Source organism: Balaenoptera borealis (genome assembly GCF_965194805.1).
Source record: "Balaenoptera borealis genome assembly, chromosome: 15".
Lineage (NCBI taxonomy): Eukaryota > Metazoa > Chordata > Mammalia > Artiodactyla > Balaenopteridae > Balaenoptera > Balaenoptera borealis.
The window spans coordinates 71,105,917-71,131,165 of NC_138871.1; the positions used below are offsets into that span (position 1 = coordinate 71,105,917).

At 54.6% G+C, this 25,249-nt stretch overlaps 2 protein-coding genes across 10 annotated transcripts in view; one reads left to right on the forward strand and one right to left on the reverse strand.

Moving 5' to 3' along the window:
* KCNK3 (potassium two pore domain channel subfamily K member 3) overlaps positions 1-20,860 on the reverse strand; it is a 37,631-nt gene extending 16,771 nt beyond the window's left edge. The window contains exons 1-2 of one of the 4 annotated variants that reach the window (XM_082357049.1): positions 20,378-20,860; positions 19,928-19,990 (exon numbers count right to left, since the gene is read on the reverse strand). In XM_082357049.1, the coding sequence (XP_082213175.1) occupies positions 19,928-19,990; positions 20,378-20,660 (346 nt within the window). In that variant the 5' untranslated portion in view covers positions 20,661-20,860. Of the gene's footprint in view, positions 1-15,974; positions 16,186-19,927; positions 19,991-20,377 lie in introns of those variants that run through there. The other 3 variants (XM_082357051.1, XM_082357052.1, XM_082357050.1) reach the window with 3 other exon arrangements.
* The window catches only part of CIB4 (calcium and integrin binding family member 4), a 97,923-nt gene continuing 93,141 nt past the window's right edge, over positions 20,468-25,249 (forward strand). For 5 of the 6 annotated variants that reach the window (XR_014234867.1, XM_082357056.1, XM_082357057.1 and 2 more), the window contains exon 1: positions 20,468-20,606. The gene's annotated coding sequence lies outside the window, so the exon portion shown is untranslated. The remainder of the gene's footprint in view (positions 20,607-25,249) is intronic. The other variant, XM_082357060.1, reaches the window with a different exon arrangement.

The following is a 25,249-nucleotide window of genomic DNA, read 5'->3' on the forward strand; positions in this document are numbered from 1 at the left end:
GTGGCAGGTGGGAACCGGGAGGGGACGGAGTGTAAGAGGAAGGAAGGGGAGAGAAAGAGGGGACAGTCACAGGCCAGAACAGAGCCTGTGCTTTCTCTGTTCCTAGCGCACCTACTAATAACTGTAACGGTGTCGGGAACTCAGCCACCCTTGCAGCAATCTTCTCCAGTTCTCACCATGATTTTCACGGTGGGCATTATTAACTCCATTTTGATGAGGAAACTAAGGCTCAGGTTAAATACTACTTGTCCAAGGTCATGTAGATAAAAATTGGAAAAGCTAGGATCTTTCTAGATCAACCTAGATCTTTTTGCCTTCAAAGTCCAGGCACTTTCCTGTGTCCCTGGGACCGTTCACTTTGCGAATAGAGCGTGGAAAATGTGTCCCACTGGTCATCATCCTAAGACCACTGGAAGCCCCTCAGGGTGGGATCTGGGTCTTCAGAGTCTTAGGGCTCTGCATCCATCCTGATGGCATCCTGCCAAAGACCCTCTCTTCTGAGCCCCTCCCCTGCTTTCTGCCAGCCTAATGAACCCAGAAGTTGAATGGCCAGTCCTTTCCGTCCCAGGGAACAGCTCCCTGGAGGTTCTCTTTAGAGATTCCTGGGATGCTTCAGTCAGGCCCGGAGCCAGACAGAGCAGGAGGTGAGGAGAGGAGCGCTGGAGGGCAGGGGCCCAGGGCCCCCAGGGAGGCTGTCTGTGGTGGACATGTCTGGGCTGGCTACTCGCTTCCTGCCTCTTCGGAGCTGTCCTGCAACAACCCTAGTTAAGGATGGGCCCAGGTAGCACCTTTGTACCATGTGGCCCTGGACTACGGATTGGGCTAGGGATGCATACCTGATCTAAGAGGACCTAAACTCTCAGCTGGGTGGACCAGTCAGGTTGTCTCTCCCAGGGATTGTGATGAGGGCTGAGGGGCTGGGTAGTTTTGGGGAGCTGAGCTGCAGGGTTACAAAGAATTGGGTCCTAACTGGGACCAGGGTGAACCAAAGCCACATGCAAGTCGGGGTTATTGGGGAAGAGAAGCCAGAGTGAACAGGAACAGCAGGGACAGGGATGGTGTGGCCTGAGAGAGATGGAGAGAGAGGCCTGGGCTTCTGGCTGCGGGTCTTTGACACCAGCTAAGTGGTGCTGTTTCCTTTCAGAAGTCCCCTTTTACTCACACAGGTCCAAGGGGGCACGGTGCCCTGGCTAAGCGCCAGCCGCTCCAGATGGAGAAGCCAGGCTCCGAAGCACTGTGTCCCAGGTGTGTCTGGCAAAGTGAGCAGCGCAGCAGAAGGGCCCTGGATGAGTCTGGGGAGACCCATATGGGCACTAGACACTGTAGCGTTTAGGAGCATGCCTGTTGAATCCACGCAGCGGCCCTATGTGGCCCACTGGGCAGGGGTGGCCTCCATTCGATGGCTGGGGACATTGAAACCTGGAAAGGTTGGTGTCCTGCCCGGAGTTGGACCTGGGACCCAGGCCTCCTGACCGCAGGCCTGCTGCTTCTCCCATAACCCACACTGCCTCTCTTATTAGGTAGCTGGGTGACTTTGGGGTTAGAAATACAGTGTGCAAGGTACCTAGTACAAGGCCTGGCATGTGGAATGTCTCAGGAGGTGGGAGCTGTTGTTAATATTACGTTTTAAAGCACAACTCTGAGCTGCCACTCACCACTCAGAAGCCTTCCTTAGTTCCCCAAAGGCACACAATACATTCTAGGGGTTTCCTGGCCCAGCACGTAGGCTGTGCACAACCTAATGCACCCCCAACCTGGCCTGCTCTCTCCTGGCTCCCCCAACACTTCCAGTCCCCTCTGCGCCTCACCTCTGAGCACTTCCTCATGTTGTTGGGCTGCCTGGAGTTCCCTCCCTCCTCTCTTCCGTCCTCCAAGGAAGGGCAGCTCCAGGGCTGCCTCTTTCGGGACACCCTCCCCTGTCTCCCTGTTGGAAGAATGGCACCTTCTTCTGCCCCTGCCACTCTCTGCCAGGTATTAGGTTTTGCGTGGAGGTGGGTGCCTCTCCCACTGGCCCACCTTGCCCGGTGTCTGTGGTGGATTCCCAGCGGATGCATGAAGCTGGTCTGGATGCATGGGTTGGGTTTGGCAGGGAGGCCTTGGAGCGAGCGTGGCCCCTGTGGGCTCTGTCTCCATCACCTGCTTCCCACTCTCCTTGCTGGTCATGGCTGATGGCCCAGACAGCTCTGGGCTGGCAGGGAATTTGGGAGTAGGTGCCAGGAGATGTGAAGGAGGTTTTTCTTAGGCTCAACACCCTGCCCAGGGCTCAGGAGCTCAGATGGTGTAGGTTGGCACAGTGCCCAGAAGGAGGGGGACTCCAGGCAACAGGGACTTCAGCCTGAAGCCAGCTGCCAGGACATTCTCTCCCTCTGAGCCAGCCTATAGACACGGTGTCCTCACCCCTACCACTCACACGTGCATGTGTGCGCACACACACACACACACACACACACACACACAAACACTCACTCACTCTAATACCCCGCATGCCCCCCACCATGGCCTCTTGGCATGACCCTGTCCACCATCCAGGGCACAGAGTACAAGACCCAGGGGGGCTACAGGGTGGACACACCCAGGAAACAGGAAAATCTGCCCTTCAGTAAAAGGAGAGGAGTCCCCTACAGGACTTGGCCTCTGGGCCCCCCGTTGTTCCTTCAAGTTCCAGGCCCTCAGGGATCTAAAGAAGCCACCAAACACAGCTCTTCCTCCACACAGGCCTGGACCCAACCGAGAGGCTAAGATTCCACCCCTCTCCATGGAAACACACTTCACTCAACCCTGGGCCCTGTCGGAAATGCTCCTTAGGTGGAATGAAATGAGGCTCAGGCCATTGCTTCTCAGCCGTCTTCAGTGGAGACACAAGCAGCTGTCCCCATCCTTGGGACACTGCCCTTTACACAGAGACATGGAAGCAGACACTCACACCCCGCCAGCCTGCCTCCCGCTGCCTGACTCACCCCGGGCTTGTCACCTCTCCTCTGACCTCTGATTTCCCAACCTTTTCAATTAGCTCTGCCACTCCACCAGCCTTGCAAGTTCTCCATCTACACTGTTGTTCAGAGCCCAGAATCGCAGGAGAGCCCGGCCGGGCTGGGGTATAATTGGAGAATGACTTCCTGGCTCCTACGGCCTATAGAGGATGCCTATTCGTGCAGGGGTGTCCCGAGCTTGCTTTCTACAGTGCCTAGAGCTGCAAGCTGCGCAAAGTCCCCTGGACCCAGGCAGTGTCCCCAGGACCCAGCCCTCCCCAGCTACTGCTTACAGCGCTGCTGTGCCTTCTCCTCCGTCCACCCCCATGTGGAATCTGGGCGAGCTGGCTTTCTCTGCCCTTGACTTTATTCAAATGATTAAATGACTCTGTCACTGCTCCCTCCTCCCCAATTCAAAATAGTCTTAGCTGAGCTTTATATAGTGCTTACTATGTGCCGCTGCTCTAAGCGAGCTAATATATGTTCCTCTTTTATTCCTCTAAAACACCCCTATTCTGTAGGTACTACTATTATTCCTATTTAAAGATGCAGGAACTGAGCCACAGAGAAGTTAAGTGACTTGCTCAAGGTCACACAGCAAATACTTGGCAGAGCGAGGCTCTCCCCATACTGCTTCTCCTGCTCTCTATGAGTGTTTTGCTCTTTTCCTCCAACTCCCATTTCAGAGGTGGTGAGGCCTCCCCTCCCAAGGCTGAACCCCTAACTGCATGCTGCCTCAGCCTTGGGCTTTTCTTCCTAACCTTTCTCCTGGAGGCCCCCCATGTGAGGGTATTTAAAATTGTCCTCTGCTAATTTCTCACTATTTGCCTCAAGTCTTCAAAAAAGGAAAGGGAGGGAGACAGGGAAGGAGGAAGGGAGGCAGGCCCACCATGCCCCTGTTGCTTCTCCCCTCACTCATCAGGATGCCCCTGCTTCACCCACTAAGACTACTCTCCCCAACAGCATCAGGAATTTCCTGAGTACCAGACCCGGTGCCCTGTGGGCAGGGCTGCCCTAACTACATGGCACTCTGGGACCAATTAGAAAAGAAAAGGCCCCCTCTGGGTGGACGCAGCCCCTGGGAGAGTGCATGGCTTGGTAAGCAGGCTGGACTTCAGCAACCCACACCCATCAGCTGGATTCTTTTGGACAGTCCATAACCTGGACAGTCATACATGGCGGTCTTGGCTGTTGGCATCCTTATTTTCCTTCATATTCTGGCCATGATCAGCCCTGATGGCCGGTCCTCTTCCTCACTGGAAACCCGACCCTCCTGCTTCCCACTGGTCCTTTGCAGTCTCCTCTGCTGCCTCTGCTTCCTTCTCCTGCACGCTGATTTTAAGAGTGGACCAAGATTCTGCCTGGGCTGATCTGATTCTGGTTCCAGGGAGGCCACCAAGGCCTCGCCTCCAGCTCTGCACCACACTGTCACCTGGCTGAAGCATGAGCACCCAAGCCTGGCTGGGCCACCAGAACCCATCCCTCCCACCATGTTGGCCTCTCTGTACTGCCCCTGATTCCTAGTAATTTCCTCAGTCAACCAGGCTGAACACCTTGCCTTCCCCTCTTCTTCTCCCCCCAGACCTAGTCCCAGCCATTCCTCTTTTCCTAGTCCCGCCCTTTCTTTCTGTTCCTATAGCCACCACCTAGGCTCTCATCCTTTCCAGTCTGGACCTGGGGAGCCGATCCGAACTGTCATCCCTCGCTAACTTCCTAATCTTCCTCACACCTACTTCCAGATTACACTCCATTCTGCACTTGTCACTGCTCTGCTCAAAACCTTCCACGACTCCCCATTGCCTACAGGGAAAGAAGCTCACACTTTCAACATGCCTTTCAGCGTCCTCCACCATATGTCCCTGACGTTCTTCTCCAGCCTTAGCTGCTGCACCGTACCCGAGGAGAGGGCTTTGGAGCTAACTCTTGGCAGTGCTTTTCCACAGCTAAGCTCTCTGGAAGGCTGCTGGGGGGGGAGGGGAGGGGCTGGGGGAGGGGTGGTTCTGCCCTTGTCGCACTTCCCACCATCCCCTGCCCCAGCCCAAGCCTTTTCATGGCCACTAGCAGCCTGACAGCTGCCCTTCACCCTGGGCGGCCTGGATTAGAGTCCAGCCAGACTGAAAATGTGGAGGCAGGTCTTAGGGGGTGGTCAAGGGGTGAAAGGAAGAGGAGCCTCTCCCAGCCTGCGAGTCACTCACGCTGGGAGACAGGCATGGCTGGGAAGGGGTTAGTGGGACAGCGAGGGCAGCATGTTTGCAGGGGGCGTCAATCCCAATACTCCCTTAGATTTGTGCAACATTTCAGTTTATCACTCACTTTCTGAGTGAGACGCAAGAATCACTATCACTCACCCCACTGAGAAGTGAGGAAGCTGAGGCTCGTGCTGGTGAGGTGACTTGGTCAAGGTCACAAAATGTGCAATGTGTGCATCAGAGGCAGGATGGAGTTTCAGGGTGGCGGGGGGTGTCTTTCATGCCAGCCCACCTGCTCACCCCAGGCTGGACCCAGGCTTTCTGCACAGCAGGAACCTCCCTTGCCATCCAGGGAGGGGTTGGTTAACTCCGGCACTTGGTGGGGAGCCCTGGGGGAGGGGCTCATCTTGCCCTGCTCCATTCCTGGCCCGAATTGGCACCAGCACCTGGGAAGGGCGGCCGGCCAGCCACGTGCCAGTGTTACTTTAAAAATAAACCAGGGAAGAACGTGGCTTAAAAATAACCCTGGGGATGTGTGAGGAGCTAATTACTACTGCAGCGCCCGGTCAGGGCTTTGAGGAGCGCGCCTGGGCCCCGTGGTTCCCTGTGTTGTGTTCCCTCTGCCCGTCTCTTCCAGTTGCGGGCTGGGTACCAGGCCCTCCTAGAGCAGCCGGGGGCAGACAGGGCCTCGGAGCCCTGAGGGTGGAAGCTGGAGGCGGCTCTGGGCATCCTGGGCGGCCTCCCTCACCTCGGCCAGGACACGGGGAGGCGGGGGAGGGAGGGGAGCACCCAGGCCGGGAGAGAGCTCCGACAAGAGTCTCTGGGCCTCACCCATGTCTTCCCACTGGAACCAGCCAGGCTCCAAAAGGGACTCTGAAGTCCTGAGCGCCCCCTTCTTCTCTGCATGTGGTGTTGGCAGCCAGATGGCTGGTTTTGTCGATTACACCTCCCTATTTAGGACCCCTGAACCCCACCAGTCATTGTAACTGTCTCCTGAGAAGAACTCGGAGGCCCATCTTGGCCCATCGGGGTAAGAATGCGTGGCCCTCCTGGCTGCCCCCTCCTAGTTGCTTCCACAGACACCCCCGGCCTGTGAGCTCGCGTCTCTGGACCCTCAGTGCCGAGAGGGCTTGGTCTGCTGCCCAGCCAGGCCCGAGGAGCCCCCAGGCTCTTTCCCCAGTGGCGGTCAGGGAAGCAGGAGCCACGCGCTCATCCCGCAGGCCAGGTTCCCGCAAGGCTCTCAGAAACTCTTGCAGATCCCCTACCTTCAGCGCATCCTGAAGCGACAGGGAGGAGGGGACACAGGGCCCAGCAGAGGACGCAGCCGAGGACAGACGTGCAGGATCAAAGAGAAAAAGCAGAGCTTTCCCGGAGGAGGGAGGCAGAGGCCAAGACTGCTGGAAGCTGACAGAAATGATCAAAGGACAAGGATGGATGGGAGGGGCGGGGGAAAAGAGCAGCCAGGAGACGCAGGCAGAGTGACAGTTGGGGGCAGGGGCTTTGGGGTCAGACAGGCCTGGACTCAGGGCCCTGGCTGGGTGCCCTGAGCCTATAATCTTGCTGGGCCTTGGGCCTCATTTGCATAATGGACATAATGATGACTACCTCATGGGCCTCTACAGGAGGAGGTTTGTAAAGCATTTATGAAAAGGCCTGAAAATGGGGAGCTGGGAAATTGTTTGTTCCCTCCCCTGCCTCTACTGGGATCTGGCCCCTCTGTTCCATGTCAGGCTGGTCAAATACAAAGGGTGCCCTACCACTCTCTCCTTCCCATGCTCCTGGAACAAGCTGTTCAATGTTAGTTACACCATGTTTTCATGGTCAATGTCTCCAGTGGTGACCACATTGCCAAACACACTGGTTGCTTCTCTGTGGTCATCTGACTTGATCTCCCAGCAGCAGCTGGCCTGGTTGACAGTTCCCTCTCTCTTAAAACAATGCCTCCTGGCCTTGGGACACTGCACTCCCCAGGTTTCCCTCCAGTGTCCCGGCAGGTCCCCTTCCTTGCTTGACCTCGCAGTGCTGGAGGAAAGGCCTGCCCTGGGCTCTTCTCTCCCATTCTCCCCTCTCCCTGGCTGATCTCATCAAGCTGCATGACTCTAAATATTATTGCCATCTGATAACTCTTAAATTTATATCTCAGCTTTGACCTCTCCCTTGAGCTACAGACTTGTCTGTCTAGCTGCCTTCATGGATTTGTAATAAGCATCTCAAAATTAACCTGTATGTCTAAAACAAGAAGTCTAGAATCTCATCTCTTTAACAAACCTTTTACTCTCCGAATTTTATTTCCCATCTCAGTAAATGCTTACCTTCCACCCAGTTGCTCAGGTCAAAGATTACCGCTGATTATTCCCTTCCCCCTACTCCCATAGCCCTCTGGCTCCCTCCTTTCCCCCAGCACATACAGGCTATCCATCAACAGGTCGGGCCAAGTCTGTCTTGAAAACACACCCTCAATCCACCTCTCTCTACAGTCTCCACAGTCTCCACGAGAGTCCCATCCACCACCATTCTGTCTTTCAAGTTACTCAACTGCAGCCTGACGGGTCTCCCAGCTTCCCTCTTCTACTACAACCAGCTGATCTCTAGCAGCCAGAGGGAACTGGTCAAAATTTAAGTCATATCACACCACAACCCTGCTTAAAACTTTCCAGTGGCTTCCATCACATGTAGAGTAAAATCCAAATTCTTGACCATGGCCTCCATGGCCCTGCAGGATCCAGTCCTCCCACGCTTCCACCCCTTCGCTCAGCGCGCTGCAGGCACACTGCCCTTTCTGCCCCTGTTCCTCAAGCGTGTCAGCTCTGGCCTACCTGGGACTTCACATTTGCTGTCCCCATGCCCCGCCCCCACCCTGGAAGGCTCCTCCTTGACCTTTGCTTTCCACAGGCTCCCTCCCTGGAAGGCTTTCCCAGATCGCCCATCCCTCCTCTCCATCACTCTCTACCCCATTCTCTTGTTTTACTGACTCCTGGCACTTGTCACCATTGGGATGATTTTTTTTTTTTTTTTTTTTTGTGTGATCACATAATGTAGTTTATCGACTATCTGCTTCCTCTGGAATGTAGGCACCATGAGGACCAGGGCTGAGTCCCTGGGGCCCAGAACGGTGCCCGACACATGGAAGATGCTCAGAAAAAGAAAGAAAATGGAGGAATGACTGTGTGGGTGCTGGGGGAGTGGAAAGAGTCAGGAGGCCTGAGTTTGAGGACTGGCTCTGATATCGCACTGCTGGTGGCTGGGGCAGGCCACGCTCCATCTCCCCCTGCACCCTGCCCTGGTCTCAGTCTCCTCATCTGGAAGAGAGAAGGGTTGGGCTGAATTGGTGATTCTCAAAGAATCTGAAGGACGCCAGGAATTGCAGTAATGCCATCCACTGCCAAGCTGAGCCCTTATACTGCACGAGCATGCTGGCGTCAGCACCCTGACCTGACCCCATTCCAGCCAAAGGCTGAGGAAGGTGATCGTATGCTCTGCAACACACACATATCATGTAATGGCCCAAGAACATTTTGAGATATCAAACCATTGTGAGGACCCATGCGGCTAACTCCAGCCGCTCAGAGGTCTAGCAGGTCACTGGTCTAGGTGGGATGTTGAAGGCTGGTCCACGAACAGGACCTTAGCTCCCGGGGCCCTGGAAGCCTCTGAGCTAGCCGAGGGCCTGGATTGTAGGAACCGCCAGCCACCAGTGCACTCATCCCGGGCCAGCTCAGGTCCAGGGGCAACCTGGGAAGGAAGACTGTCTGCAGCCTCTCTCCTGGCTACCCTCCTGCCTGAAAGTGCTGGCTGGGGTCAGCAGGCTCTCAGCATCACTGCTCCTCCCACACCCCATCCACAGACTACTGTGGGAGCTGCCAGCTGTTAGGGGGCCCCCCTTTCTGGGTGGGAGGCTCCCGCATTCCAGCTGTCCCAGGGGTTGGGGCAGTGGACTCGCTCTGCTGATAAGCAAGGCTGCGGCCACAGTCAGAAATGCTCTTTCCAGAAAGGGGTGACTTGGAGGTCCTGGACAAGGCTCTATTCTTGGGACTGGACACAGAGGAAGTCCCTCCAGGGCTCAGCCATCATGGGGTGAAGTGGGGACAAGATTGTAATCCTGGGTAGCGTACATCTCAGGAGGGGCTGGAAGCAGAGGCCAGGAGTAGGTCCTGGCCGAGCTGGAGTAGAGGTGGTCCGAGCTGTAAGGGGCTCAGACATCACCAGTCCCGTCCCTTGCAGACAAGGCCAGGGTGGGATGTGACTTGCTGTGGGTCTCACAGCCAGGTAGGAGCAGAGAAACAGCAGAAGGGTCTGTGTCCCCCACTTTCCTTGGCTCAGGTGTGCTACAACATCAGTCACAGCTCTGAGAAACAACACGTAGCCCACTGACGATCCTAAGGGGCAGATAGGGGACGTCAGGGCCTCTTTGGTGCCCAGGGAAGACAAGTGCTTAGGAGTCTGGGGCACTGAGCTGGGCACCCAAGGGAAGGAGGGCTGCCACTGAGTTTAGGTCCAGGTTTCTCTTCCTCTGGCCCTGCTTGGAGGTAGACCAAGGACCAAGAGTAGCCCCAGAGGGTCTTCCTCTGTCTAGCCCTCATGGTGGAAAATCCACGATGCAAGGTCATGCTGAAGAGGGGTCACGCTGGCTCAGCCAGGCCAGAGCCCCCCACTTTGTTCTCACACAGCTAAGGGGGTGACCCCTTCCCTGGGGTCATTTGAGAGCTAAGCCATGGAGGAGCCACCTGCTGTCCCGTGACCCCCACTGAGACCCTCTCAGTCCCCTTCTCCTCTGGGAGGAGTGGGACCTGCCCTTCTCCTGGGGCCACCCGCTGACTCCTGGGGCCTCTGCCACCTGGCTCACCCCAGGAGCTTTGGCTTGTGAACTCCAAAGATTCTTCCTCAGCTGCCCCTTGACTGTTTCTCAAGCCCCAAGGAAACCCAGAAAGAAAATGCTAGCTGCTGGCTGGCAAGTGGCCCAGCCTCCCAAGTACAGAACGCTGATTCGAATAAGCTCTCTTCTTTCCTGTGCTTCCCAAACCTGGCTGCAGATTCCCCTCACCAGGGAAGTTTTTAAAACTCACAACCTCCTGGGCTTAGCTCAGGCCCGGACACCCATTGCTCTGGCTCCAAATAACTACTGCTACGGGGACCAGTGTCCGACTCAGCCTGCAGGGGCCATCTTCCCTGCCCTCCCCCACCCCCGCACGCCGGGGAGCAGGTGAGTTGCCAAGTCACCCCCAACCAGGCCCTTCTCTCACTCACTGGCTGTTCTTAAGAACCATCACTCTATTCTCATTTCTAGTCTCAGGTTTCCCTCCTGTTCAATGCATGCATGCAACTAAGGCCACTCCATGACGACTGCCACCCCCTGCCCCCCAGCACCATCCTCTTCACCCTCCGTAGGCCAACACCCACTTCTACAATGCCCCAACATCCGGACCATCCAACCCACCTTCGGCTACGGGGGACCAGAGCACTCCTCGGGGGAGAGCTTGGTTTTGGGGTTGGAAGGTCTGGACTTGACTCCTGCTTCCACATTCACTGGCTCTGGATCACGGGAAGCGATCTTATGTTCTCAAGTCCAGTTTCTTCGTTGACACCTACATCTCTGGGTTGTTACGAGGTTCAGGAGAGATACTGTGTGATACCAAGTGCTTTATAAAGCGAGTGCTGGGCCTGCTTTACACACCCCTGCTCTGCCGATTGCCAGCAGCGCACCTGTGCGGGCCTGCCCTGGCCCCTCGGAGCCTCAAGGGTCCCCTTCTGTAAAATGGGAATTGTAATAGTGCCGCCTTCATAGGGTGGCTCTGAAGATTAAATGAGGTAATACATGTAACAGGCTCAGCCCAGAGAAACCTCCCAGTGAATGGCAGCCTTGGTTCATGACCGTGGAAACTGAGGCAGGCTCTGTGGGGTGTGGCGGCTTCATGTCATGTCTAAGATCTGGACAGAATAGGTCCAGGTGAGAACAGATCTGCTGCATCGATCTGAGACTTGCTCCTGCCTGGAACCACCCAGCCCTGCCTGCCCCCAGGACCCTGGGGAACTCCCCTACCCCAGTGGGAGGACAGCCCCGTTCTGGGGGAGAGGGCTGTCTCCTGTCTGAAGCCTGGCATCACCCTCTTGGGGCTGTTCAACTGGGGCCTGACAGTTCGGGTGTCTGGAGAGAGCCCCCCAGACGGTCCTGTGGCCAGCAGGCTGGAATGCGCCTCTCCGGATGTTTCTGAGATGGTTATTTCTGCATCGGAGCTGTGGTCAGGAGAGGCCCTGCACATTCCTGAAGAGGGACACTGAGTCCATGCCAAGCCATGCAGCAGGGGCCTGGTGTTGTCTTTGCAGAAAATGTCCACAGAGCAGTGGGGACAGTATCATCTCCTTCAGCTCAGTGCTGTCCCAGGGCCTCCTGAACACCAGCCATAAGCCTGGGTTTGGTCTAGGCTCCAGAGTGGATCTTTGGTCCAGAAAAGGAATCGTGGAGAGGGGAGGAAGTGAAAGCACTTCCTGGGGGCTGGCTGAGGTCTGCTGGGTGACCAGGGTGGGGCTGAAGCGAGATAATCAGGATTCAGGTTGCCATTACCCTCTGGTTAAACTGGGGTCATGAGGCACCCACTAGCTCAACTGGGGTGACCCACTGGTTCAACTGGCATGATGGAGGCAGCTGGTGATTCAGTTGGGGTCATAGGGGCATTCCATCCTGATCCCTGGTCAGGATCCAGGCAGGAGAACACAGGTTGGAGTCTATCACTTCCCTCCTCCAGTTCTTGTCAAATCAAGTCCACCTGCCAGAGTCTAGCACTCAGTCCCTTCCAAGATTGGCTCCCCCCACCTTTCCTTGGGCAGACTTATGGCCCCAGCCTAACTCATGCTGCTCCCTTACCCTGGAAAGCTCTCACTGCCAATCTTCACTTACTAGAGTTCTCATTCTTCATTTAAGCCTTCCTCAGGTACTACCTGCTCCAGGAAGCCTTCTCAGATCCTTATTCTGAGTTACTCCACTAGAATTTAGCATATATACCATTCAACTTGTGGTTTCAGGATTCCACCAGACCAGGGGCTCCTTGGGGAAGGATCTGGATCTTAGTTTTCTATTCTCTTGGTGCCTGGTATAGTGTCTGGCACTCAGAAGATCTCAATGATTTTCAGTAAACTAAAACTGAAGTTTGGTAAACCTGAAATGAAGGCTAAAGTCAGTACTATTTGGAAGGTGACCCAGAGGGTCTGGGGGTCCCCAGGACACTGATGAGTCCCACTTTGGGTACTCTAAGTCTCCAGGTTGCCTCTTTGAAGATCAAGAATCAAAGTATCTCAGGGTTGGTAAGAACCTTAAAAGTCACTTATTGCGGTCCCCAGTGTGATATATGGGTAGCGTGATGATCTTTTTGATGTGTCAACTTGGCTAGGCTAAAGCTCTGAGTTGTTCAGTCGAGCACGGATCCAGGGGTTGCTATGAAGGCATTTTGTACATGTGATTAAAGTCCATAATCAGTTGACTTTAAGTAAGGGAGATTATCCTAGATCACTGGGTGGACCTGAATCAATCAGTTGAAAGACCTTAAGAGGTGAGCCAAGGCTTCCCTGAAGAAGAAGAAACTCTGCCTGTGAACAGCAGCTTCAGCCCAAGCTGGAGAGAGTTCCAGCCTGTCCTTCCCGATGTCCTGCCGTATAGATTTCACTCGCCTAGCCAGCAACTACCATCACACCATCACATAAGTCGACACATAAGTCTATATAAATATATATATATAATATATATATTTATATATATTATATAAATATATATAAATTATATATTATATTATATAAATATATATATTTATATATATTAAATATATATATATATATTTCCAGCTGGTTGTGTTTCTCTGATTGAACCCTGACTGGTACAGGTGACCTCTGCATCTACTTCCTCTGGGGCAAACCAAAGCCCTGCCCCAGCCTCAGAGGAGGGTCCACCAGCTCTGAGGCCATTGGCCCTGACATTCCATGACCAGATTCCTAAGGACTTTTCCAGCTCTACACAATCTTGTTCTTAAAACCACAGTCCCCACCTCATGTCTGTTCTCAGAAATCAGGTCTCCAGGTTATTTAGATCCTTGCTACTCAAAGTGTAAACCGCAGATCAACAGCATCAGTGTCCCTTGGGGGCCTTGTGAGAATTATAGACTCTCAGGCCCCATCCCAGACCTACTGGTTCAGAATCTGCATTTAAACAAGATCAACCAAATCGTCAGAGATGACCATTGGAGAAGTACTAATGTAGAGAATTCCGTATTGCTGAGCTAGCCTTCTCTAGTTCCCCCTGGGGAACACTCCTCTGTACAAATGGGGAGACTGAAGCCCACCAGGGTAGTGCCTGTGCCTCTCATGAGTAGGGGGAAAGCAGAGAGAGAGAGAGAGAGAGAGAGAATGATTTGTCTAAGGGGAGAGAAAGAACCCAGTTTCTAGTTCCCAGGCCAGGCTCCTGCCTTATATTCCCTGCATCCATACGCTCCCTTCACAAAGGCGTCCCTGTGTGTCACTGGGAAGAGGCAGGAGTGGGAAGCAGGGTGGTAAGGAGCTGGCTTTGGTGAAGGGGGAGCGTGGGAAGTCGGCCCCAGCGTGGTAGGGATCCCAGGGGGCCACAGAACCAGGAGGACCAAAGCTGTCGGCTCCAGGTAGTAGCTGAAGCCAGCTCTGGAAATGGGAAAGTGAAGGCGTGACTGCAGCAGTAGGGGCTCGGGGTGGCTCCAGGTGAGGGGCAGGTCTCCAGGAGCCACGTGGCAGCTGCCTGAGCATGGGCAGTTTCTGGACAACGGGGAAGTGTGGACAGACTGGGAGGTGGCCGCATCAGCTGCGCCGGTGACTGCTTTACGACAGGCATTTGTCACGTGCTGAGGACCAGAGCCTAACAGAGGGGTCAGGAGGGGGCCCCAGGCAAGCAGCACAGGCCGGCTGGCAGTCTGCTTTCTTCTCTATGAGCCTGGGGGTGGGGTGGTGAACAACACGGAAGGAGGCATCAGTAAACAGGGTTCCCTTCTTCTCCAATCAGAATTTTAGTTTCCACACTGTAAAATGAGAGAGGTGGAGCTAACTGATTTCTCTTTGGGCTAAACGCTCTACCCATAGTCCTGAGGATGTGATATCCTGAAGCTGAGGTCACAGCTGAGTGCCCTGCATGACGCTGATACCCATCCTCCATTGTCTGTGACATTCATATGAGAGGGACAGCAGAGCCTCCGTGGGGAGCGGGGGGCTGCACAACTCCATGAGAAGATACTTCCTACAGCCCTGGGTGTAAGCCCTGTTCCTGTCATTTTATATTTGTAGGGTCCTGGGCCAATTTCTGAACCTCTCTGAGCTTTCCTTTCCTTGACCATAACAGGCTGATAATGCCTGCCCTCCCAGGGTAGTTGTGGGAACGCAGGCGGTGAGAAGTGCCTGGGACAGAGCCTGACGTGTTATAGACACGGCAGATCCCTGCATCCAAGGCAGGGGTGGGGTGGGAGGGAGGGAGTGCCCATCCTGGGTCTCTGCTGAGGTTTGCCTAAACTCATCATGATCTCAGTCAGAGCTGGGTCTCTTCCCTTGCTGCTGGCTGACGGCAGGGAAATCGTTTTTACATTTTTTTTTATTACAAAATCAACTCACAGATTTACCGTTTGTGCTGCCAGCTGAAAACTGTTTATAGTGGTGATTTGCACTACATTCATCTGTGCTTGTTTATGTTTTCTTTGAAAATACTTATTGTGTTTGTCCTGTCCCCACTGTGGCCAGGCATGTGTCTTCTATTTCTGTCCTATCCTGGCCCCCACTCCCTCCATGTCTCTAGCCCCCAGTCATGACGTGTGGGAACTGGACGTGCAGGCAGGAGGCGTGGCAGCCAGAAGGACCTCTGATCAAATACGTCCACTTCGTGGATGAAGAAACTGGTGGTCATAGAGGGCCAGAGGCTAAGCTAAGTGGAACTGGAACTTTTGCCTTCTTGCTCCAATCCAGGACGGGTTCTCCCGCCACTGTGCGCCTCACTCTCCCTCACTGGTTTGCTGCAGGGTCTGCCGGCTCAGAGGAGGGAGCGCTGCCCCTGAGCTTGGATGTCAGGCAGACTCTAGGCATGAGGGAGGATCTGGGAAGCCTGGGATGGGGCAGTGAGATTAGGAGGATAAAGGGAAGGGCGTGGCAGCCTCTGGTCCCCAATCCCACTGTCCCCACCTGTTAGGAAGGAGTAGAGGTGCTGTGGTCATAGTAATCCTTGGGAAACAGAGCAGTTCCCTTCTGTAGGGAAAGTGATAATACATGAGAAATAATAACACTTAAAATTGTAGATACTGTTTATTAAGTACATACTCTGTACCAGGCACTTCTTTTACATTATCCCATTTAATCCTAGGAGGCAGATATTATTCTCCCATATAGTAAATGACAAAGCAAGTTCAGAGAGACTAAGTAACTTGTCCAAAGTGACACAACTAGTAGCAGGCGGTGGAGGTGGCGAGCGGAGAGGGGGGTTGAGTGATGAAGCCAGGCACTCGGGCTTCTAAGCCAGCACCCGTGTTCGTACGCCGCCCTCAGGAAAGGCTGTGCAGTTGAAGCAGAAGGGTGGTCTGTGGGCAGCGAGGAAGGAAATACTGACTGAGAGTGGACAGTGGGACTGTTTCAGGCTGGACTGCCGACCCATCCCCCGGGAAGTCAAGAGAGTACTGGGAACAGCCAAGTGATAAGCGGACGGAGGCCCTGGTGCTAAGAGCAAAGCAGGGGTCGTGAGGAAAACAGGCTGGGGTGATGGAGAGATCTTTACTCTAGGCACCCAAAGGGCTGTACCTGCGACTTGCTGTGTGAATTTGGGCAAGTCACTCACCTCTCTGGATGTTTGGATGACTGCTACTGTCTCCTTTCACTCTTATTTGAGGACTCTGGGATTTTGGCGGGTGGCAGGTCGCTTCTATACTTTCCTCCTTCTTGGAAAGATGTAAGAATACAGGTTCCCTCATGAGCTACCTGCTTGAATTCACAATCTAAGGATTCCCAGGCCATGTGGTGGGCTATGGGAGCCTGTGCTCTGCTGGAAGCTGGGGAGAAAGCAGAACAGAAGGTTTTCTGTCCCAGCTCCATCAGCTTAATCAATCACCTGGCCTCTTGTTGCCTTAGAGCCACAAGGAATCCAGGGACCTGCGGTGGGAGAACGGGCACCTGTGAGCCCATGGCAGTCTCCGGGAGGGCCTGGTGCTGGGCACAGCTGTGGCACGTGGTCTAGGTTGGTCAGGGGCCAGGGTGCAGGGGAGCAGAGGCTGGCTGTAGCGTGCTGGAGCCAGAGGCCCTCTCTTTCTGGGGAGGGTTTTGCCAGAGGAAGAGACAAGCCTTGGCTACTTGGCGTCCCCAAAGTACAAGGGTCTGGGCTGGGTTCTTGAAGTAGAGGAAGAATTGGTAAAAAATACAGGGCATGGGACTCAGAGAGGCTCCACTGAATCTATACTTTCAAGTCACAAGGCCATGGTGAGTCCTTTACAGTCAGAGCCTTAGGTTCCACCGCTGAAAAACGGGGATAATAATGCCCATCTTGAAGGGTTGGGGAGAGAACTGAATGGGAATATAAATGAAGTGTCTTGTATACAGCCTGCCAAAGAGTAGTTAATAAATGGTGGCTGCTATTAGTATTGTTGCCGTTGCTGCTGTTAATAATAATAATAAATAAAGAAGCAGTCTGCACAAGTGCAAGGAGCGGGGGCCTGCGAGTCAGGTTTGACTACCCTATTCCCATCACCTCTTTGGTTCCTTCTCGGTAAGAGGAGGGGGTGGCACCAGCTGATCTCAAGGCCCCTTCCTGCTCTGACAGCCTCCAGGCTATGAATAGATGTGGCTGGGGCCCCGGAGGAGCCTAATGACTCAACAGCTAGAGAGGTTATGCTTTCCCAAAAAAGAGTTTCCGTGAGTTTCCGTTTGCATTTGATGAACTTAGGGCCCAACAAAGGAAGGGTTTCCTGTCTGGGAGACTAGGGACGAGGGAGCTGGAGGAATCCTCGCAGTTAGTGGAGACTGTGACTAACCAGGTGAATGACTAACTCAGACCCTGCTGACCCTCAACCAATCAAGGCTGCCCATGAGCGCCCTGCAAGCTGGCATGATTGAGCACGTCTTGGCCATGCCAATCCTGGCTGGCTTTGGGCTTCACAGCATATGGAGGCAGAGGAAGCAGCCAAGAAACCAGCAGGGGAAGGAACACTGGGCTTAGAGTCAGAAGTCCCTGCTTCTTGCTCTAACTAACTCCACTGCTCACCAGCTGCGTGACTTTGAGGGAGTCCCTTCTCCTTCCTGAGCCTCCATGCCTTCATCTGTGCAAGGGAGCTAACAGTACCTGCCCTGGCAACTTCCCTGAGCTATGAAGGCTGAGACTCAAGAAATGAGATGAAAGTGCATTGCGATCACTAAGGCACTGAATGAACGGGAAATTTTGTCATTATTCTATCCCAAAGCGATTCCCAGTCTCTCAGGAGACCCATTTGGGTCCCCAAAGGGGTCAGGTGGACACAGACTGCTGCCTTTGGGTTTTGGGTCAAGATCAGTCTAATATAGGGCCCTTTCCAACCATCTGATCACAGCCCAGAGAGGTTTTTCTTAGATCTGAGCCCATATGGACAGCTCTCAGCCAGGTGTCATAGCCAGAGTGACAGGTGACAAAAAGCCAGTGATGGTTGGGTGGGGCAGAGTGGGCAGTGCCAGTCTAGGGCCCCCACAGAGCTAGGGTAGCTCTTTGATGCTGTCTTTCCTCTTGCCAAGCTCCTTATAAATAAAAAAAATCATCAGAATCACACTCTGTCTGCCTCTACCCCCAGCTTTTAGCATCTCTCTTGGTGAGGACTACAGGCAGTTTGGGAAACGGCAGGGATGGAGGGGAAGGATGATGCCGTCTCATTTCTGCACACCTTAAACTCATCAGTAGCATTCTCTGAGTGTTCCTGTGTATTGCTGGGTACTGTGCCGGCACTGGGAGCACAGAGATGGCAACCACAGGGCCCTGCCCCCATGGAGGTTAATTACACCCCCTGTAGTTAAAGAGACAAAATACACCCCCTGAAATGTAAATAGCTGTGCAAAACAGCCTACACTGTGTCACTCAGGTGGTCTTGACAGTAAGTCCTGCAGTCATCCAGAGCCAGTGGCCTGGGATGGTCTGGAAGACTTCAAGGAGGAGATGGGATTTGAACCAGACCTGGAAGGTTAGCTTGGACAAGATAAATAGAAGACAGAGAAAAAGGCATGCCAGATAGGCACACTTCAGGGGTTCTCAAGGGACAGTTGGGCTGCAGTGGAGAGATCATGTCAGTAAGAAGTGAGAAATTAAGTTGGACATAGAGATTGCAGCCAGGTATGAGGTCCTGAAAATTTGGGATGAGGAGCATGGATTTATGGATTACATGGGCAGCAGGGGCGCACTGAGGGCTTCTGAGAAGGGTATTGGTATGGTCAGAGCTGTGCTTTGGGGAGATTCTTTCTGGCAGCATTATCTGCGGGAGCTTGCCCTGAGGGGGAATGAGGCTGGAGGCAAGGAGGTCAGTTGGGTGGTTACTGTGGAGCTGGGCACCAGGATACTGGGAAAGATGGGGGCACACACCAAGGGTGTGATGTGTGGGGAGAGAGAGAGGGAAGGTCTAAGGATCTGCAGTGCTCCTGAAACCCTGGCAGGCGGCAGGGAGGTGGGAGAGGGGAGGATACGCGGACAAAACCCAGTCTGGGCCTTCCCAGGAAAGCAGGCCCCTCTTTGGGCAGACCTGAGTCTGACCATCCTGCACTAAACTCACAGCATCAGCAGGACCCAGAGGTGCCCCCACCTGGGCCACATCCACTCCTGGGGTCCTTTTCATCATCTTCCAGAAACCACATAGCATAGCTCCCTGTGGTCTCCAGAGAGCAGCGGAATCTCGGGACAATCCTGCAGTGGACAAACTGCAGGGACGGCATCCAGTACTGCCTTTTACCCCTCTCGGCTCCTGTTGACTCCCAGGAAAACACTGCCATCTTGTCATGGGCTATGCCAAATGGCAATGAGCCCGTGGGAGCTCAGCCAAGGCTAGGAGGAGGACCAGGGAGAGGAGAAGGAATGGGAAAGATGGAGGAAACAGCTCCTGGAGGCATCCTAGTGAGCTTTGGGGGAAGGTGGGCTGGGAGCACATCAGGACTGGGAGGAGCCCTCGAGATCATTTCAGCCAACCCCTCATTGTCTGGAGGTGAACTTGAGACTCAGGCAGGGGAAGGGACTTGCCCAAGGTCATACAGCGGGACAAGTAATGGAGCTGGGCTGGAATTATAGTCTTGGGAGTGGGTAAGGTGTTTATTCCTGTTTGAACACCTGAATAGCACATCAAGGGCCTCACTGGAGATTCTTTCTGGGATATCCACTTGTGCGCTTTGTGTGTGTGCCTGTGTATGTCCTGTGTGAGCTTGCGTGTGTACCTGTGTGTGCACCTGTGCCTGTACTGTGAGAGAGTCTGGGTGTGTGTGGCCTCCTACACTGAGGTCTGCCCTGGCTGGAAGAAGAGAACCGGGGCCATTCCTGTGAGGTGACTGTTTTCCTGGGACAGCAGTAAAGAAGGCAGACAGGGCTGGATCTGGCTTCCAGCACCAGCTCTGCTGCCCTAAGAAAATTAAAGGCACTGTCTGGCAGAGCCTAAACTCCTGGAGCTGGGCACACACGTGCACGCAGACACGCGCACACACACCACACACACACACACCCCCCAAGAAGTACTCATAGCCACAGTTATGGAGTGTTCCAGGCACCCAGAGTGGCCCCGTGTGCCTCAGAGTGCCAAGTACCTGCATCCACACGTCTCCCTGAAGCCCCAGTCGGTGTAGACACGCTGGGGTCCGGGAGCCGATCTGCAAGGACACGGAGGAGTCGAGCGTTCCCCACCACTTACACTGCTCCAGGGCCTGGCGCGGCCACACCCCTCCTCCCCAGCCGCCGCCCGTCGTTCCTGCCCCTCTCACACACTTCAGAGTCCCCTGGGGCCCTCTCACAGCCTGGCAGGGACAAGTTAGGGCTGGCCCTGCTGGAGAGTCAGGTCCGGAGCCAGGATTCGACGCCTCCCCCGAGCCCTGTCCCTACGGAGCAGACACGTCAGGCTGAACTCGGGTTTCTGGGAGCGCGGGGTTCGGCGCCTAGACCCTCTCCGGGGGAACCCCCCAGCTCCAGCCGGCTCCGGACTACCCCAGAACCCGGCGCCCAGCCCCCGGGTCCCCGCCCCCCGCCCGGCGAGTAGTTACCGATGGTGGTGATCACGGTGATGGCGAAGTAGAAGGAGCCGGCGAAGCGCCACTGCACGCCGGCCTTGTGCGGCTTGAGGCGCAGCACGACGCGCTCGAGCTCCTCGTAGCCGCCCTGGCTGAGGTTGTAGCGCGCCCGCAGCTCCTGCTGCCGCAGCTCCAGCCGCTGCCGCTCGATCATCTCTGGCTCCGACTCGAGCGCGTCGAAGACAGCGGCGCCCACCAGCAGGTAGGTGAATGTGCACACGATGAGCGCCAGCGTGCGCACGTTCTGCCGCTTCATCGTCCCGCCCGGGCCGCCGCCGGCTCCCCGGCGCCCCCGGCCCGCGCCCCGGCTCCGGCCGCCGCTGCTGCTGCCCCGGAGGCGGCCTGGGGCATGGCTGCGCTCGCCGCTCCCCGCGCCGGGCACCCACTCCGCGCCCCGGGGCCGCAGCCGCCAACGCCGCCGCCGCCGCCGCCGCCGCCGCCGCCGCCGCGGAGCTGTCCCTTCAGCACCACCCACCGCCCTCCTCCGCCCGGCCCCGCTCCCGCCCCCCGCCCCCCGCCCGCAGGCCGCCTCCTCCCGCCAGCCCTCCCGCCCAGCCAAATAAGGACTGGGGAGACGCGCCGAGGGAGGGAGGAGGGGGGGCTGCCGGAGGGGGAGGGGAGGGGGAGCGACGGGAGAGCAGCGGAGAGACCGGGCAGGACAGAGAGCGAGAGAGAGGGAGAGACCCAGAGAAAGATAAGTAGGCAGAGAAACGCATATAACTACAGAGGAAGAGAGAGAGAAAAAGAGTCAGAAGGGGGTGTGACGGACAAGGAGATAAAACCAGAGGTAGACTCATAGACACAGAAAAAAGAAGAGGCAGGCAGCAAAATACAGAGCGAGAGAGGCACAGAGCGAAAGATGGAAACAGAAAGAGCCACAGGCGAGAGACAGAGAGACCTGGATAGCAGGAGATAAACCGACGACACAGAAAAAGAAAAGCAAGGAAGGGGAAAGGAACTGGGCCAATCAAGCCTCTACGCCCCCCCCCCCCCACCCTCATCCCTCCACCAAAATCACAACAGGCTATAGCTGGACGGGACCTCTGGCCTTGCTGTCCTGCCCTTTACTATGTGGATGAGGAAACTGAAGCACAGAGAGGTCCAGTGCCGTGCAAGGGCACACAGTGAGTTAGTGTCAGCACTTGGACTCAGCCAAGCTTTCCCTCCTCCCAGGCCATAGGCCCTCCCCTGTGCCAGGCTGCTGGCTGTCTCAGAAATAGGAGGGCACAGCTGTGGACCGGGCACACATGGGCCAACACCCAAGGGAAAGCCCTGCTCTCGTGAAATGTGTCCCTTTCTAGGTCAGCACAGCTCCTGGAACTGGCTGAGGAAGCACAGGCTGGTAGCCTAGGCCACTAGCACCCAGTCCTAGGGTCTCCTGCTCTGCTCCCCAGGGGCCTTCGAGGACAGGCCTGACATCTATGGCCCCTGTCCTGCACCAGCTGGCCAGGCTGGGCTTGCGCTGGGCTGCCAGGGATAGTACTGGACACCACCACGGGGCATCCCAACAGAACTGGGATCTAACTGAAATAGGGTGGGTGGGGGAGGGGCCCAGCTCAGGCGCCTCGCTGACAAACTGGAGGAGCCAGCAGACCTCCTCCTACGCCTCAGTTTCTTCATTTGTCAACATGGTGCAGTGGTGGTGAGGACGACAGGCTGTGGGACTTCAGAGTCTTGCTTCCTTATCTCCTCGATGAGGTGACACGGCAGATGATCCCACAGGCCCTGCTTAGCTCCAAACAACTCCAGACTTGGATGGGCTGAGTGAGCAGAATGACTGGAATGCAAATTCCACTGCCAAGGAGGGTCAAAGAGTCCTTCACAGGACCCTGGCATGGGCCACGAGGAGAGACATGGGAGAGGCCCCAAGACCTCTGAGGGTGGGCTCGGGAGGCAGCCAGCCAGAAGCAGGAGCACCATCTGCCCACATCCTGGGCTGACCTGTCACTGCCAGTCACTACACTGCTTCTCCCAGGAGTGCCCCCAACTCATCCCTTTCTTCCACCATTCATTCAACAAGTATGTTTCAAGCATCTGCCTTGTATCAGGCGAGGCACGTTACATTCATTACCTCTAGTCTTTACCACGATCCTGAAAGGAAGGGATGGTTATGTCCATTTTATAGATGTAGAAACTGAGGCTAAAGGCAGTGCAGAGAATCCCCCAAGGGCATTCTGCTGGGAAGAGACTTCCATCTGCCTTCCAAGCCCGTCCTCTTCTCCATAATGACTCCTCGAGCCTTCATTTATTTTCACTGTAAATGGGATAGCTAATCACACTAGCTCTTGAACAGATTGTTGTAAGGGCTCAAAGGGGATGACATACATGTAAATCAGACAATATGAGGTTCTATAACAACTTCTTCTCCCCTAAGACTCAGGTCTTTGACCGGAGCCTGCTGGGAAGGCCTTGATTGGTGGCACTTTGTCCCCTCCCCCTCCCCTCAAAGGTCTTTGGGTTGTGTCAGATTCTTTGATCCGCCACAAACTTTTGGTCCTGCCCCTTTGGCCAGGAACTCAGCCTATTGCAGGCTTTCCCTCTTGGCATCCTGCGGCTCTTTGGAAGAAAAGCACTGCCTTTCCTGGCTTCCCAGGGGTGCAGGCTCAAGTTAGGTTCTGTGTTCCTGGCCACAATCACCCCAGAAGCCAGTCTAGGGGAGCAAGTGGCTCACTAGCCTGGTTTTCAGTGTGAAAGGCTATGTATGTGTCCAAGGTCTGTTCACCTCTGGCTACCAGGCCAGACTGCTGTGCAGATGAAAGGTGATATTATGAGTGAAAGAGCTTTGGAAAAGGGAAAAAGCTCTCTTTAGGGGCAAGGCATTTATTATTAATAATGATGATGCTTGTTCTTACAGCACTTCAGAACTGGAAAGACCTTTAGAGATCATCTAGCCCAACCTTCTCACATTACAGATGAGGAAACTGAGGCCCAAAGAGTAAGAAGTGTGTTGCCCAAGATCACAAAGCGAGTGGGAAGTCCAGGACTCACGTGCCATGGCAGGGGTCTTTCCTATTATCTCCCATTATGTCTGAGATCAGGACACCCACCAGCAGGGGAGCACAGTGCCCTTGGAGCCCAGGAGGGCAGCCTGGGTCTCCTCCTCCTGCCCCTCCTCCTTCCCTTCTTTTAAGGAGGGGGGACCAGTGGGTGTAATTGCACGGGTGCCAGTCAAGTTTTCTGAGTAACCCCCAGGACCTACAGGCAGGAATCGCATTGGCCAGTCCTTGACCTGGGTGGGATGGTGCCAAAGGCCTGGAAGCCTATCCTGCTCCCTTCTGTCCAGGACTTCCAGGACCTGCCTGTACCTCACCCCTGCCATGGGGATGTCCCACCCTCTGCCCAAGGCCAAGTGTCAGAAAGCACCTCTGTCAATCCTGTCTGTTATAAACGATAAAAACTGCTCAGCTGTGGCTTCTCCAAATTCTTGTATTTTTTTAAATCCATTGGTGACTCCAGGGGAGGAAGCTTTGGGCCAGTAAGAGAGAGATTTTTTTACATCCTTCAAATCATTATACTGGTCAGCCTTCTGTGTGAGGATTTTCTGAAATCCTCTCTGGTATAGAGAACACAGGGTGGAGAGTTGGGAGGCCTGGGCTGGGGTCCTGGCTCTGCCACCTGCTTGCTGTGGGCCAGTCACTCCTCCCGGGGCCTCGGTTTGCACAGCCATAAATGGAGGGGTTTGGATCAGGGCATGTCTGTTCCCTTCATTTATAACATCCCATGACCTTCCTGGCCTGCTTCTGCTTCCCTAGTTCTTCCAAGAATCAGGTGAAAAGAGAGTATAGTCACTGCTTTTAAGACTTTAGTTTGTGAGGAAAAGGACACAGTCAGAGTTAGGATAAATGGTACAGAATTTAATTATCATTAGTTGCTGCATATTATTATGTACTAAGCATCATACACATACGATTTTACAGGGTTTTTTTTATTGGAGTATAGTTGATTTACGATGTTGTATTAGTTTCAGGTGTACAGCAAAGTGAATCAGTTATACATATACATATATCCACTCTTTTTTACATTTTTTTCCCATATAGGCCATTACGGAGTATTGAGTAGAGTTCCCTGTGCTTATTTTCCAGTTTTATATTCCACTCCATTCCTCTCTAAGCTCTAGACACATCCAAGTACTTTTGCGCTTCACTCCTGGCTCACGTGGCTCCCATCAGCTGGGATGCTGGTACCTCCTCAACCTCTCCATTTTCTATCTATCGAACTCCTATTCAGGCTTCAAGACCCAACTCAAAGGCCACACCCTCAGTGAAGCATTCCCCAGTTGCCTCCAATCAGAATCACTGGCTCCTTTGGGCTTCCACAGCACCCTGTCTAAGCTTCAACTCAGTAGACATTCCCCCTGCCTCGTTGACTCTTTAATATTTGTCTTCCTCCCCGGCTCATTATCTTCTCCGTGCAGAGACCCTTCTTACTCATAGTACACCTCCCGCAGTGGGAGCACCGTGCTTTGCACATCAGAGTCGCCCCACATGTTTCCTTGGGTACTCAGTACACAGTGAAGACCTTAAAGCATCCTCACCTGCTGGGATAGAGACCAGCAGTGTCAGTGAGGCCAGGGACCCAGACAGCAGAGCCTGTGGGCAGAAAAACCCGGGCAATCTTTTTCTGTGACACTTTGCAGATACTTCAAAGGCTGGAGCAAGCCCTGCCTCGTTTAGAAGAAGAGGATAAAGATAAATTTGAGAGTCTGGAGGCCTGAGAAAGTCAGTGGGGAGAGCACTGAACTGGGAGCCCAGGTCCAGGAGCTTGGTCCCAGTGCTGTTGCCAACTACCAACTAGCTGGTGGACTCGAGGAGTCACTTTGTCTTTCTGTGCCTCGGTTTCCTTTTC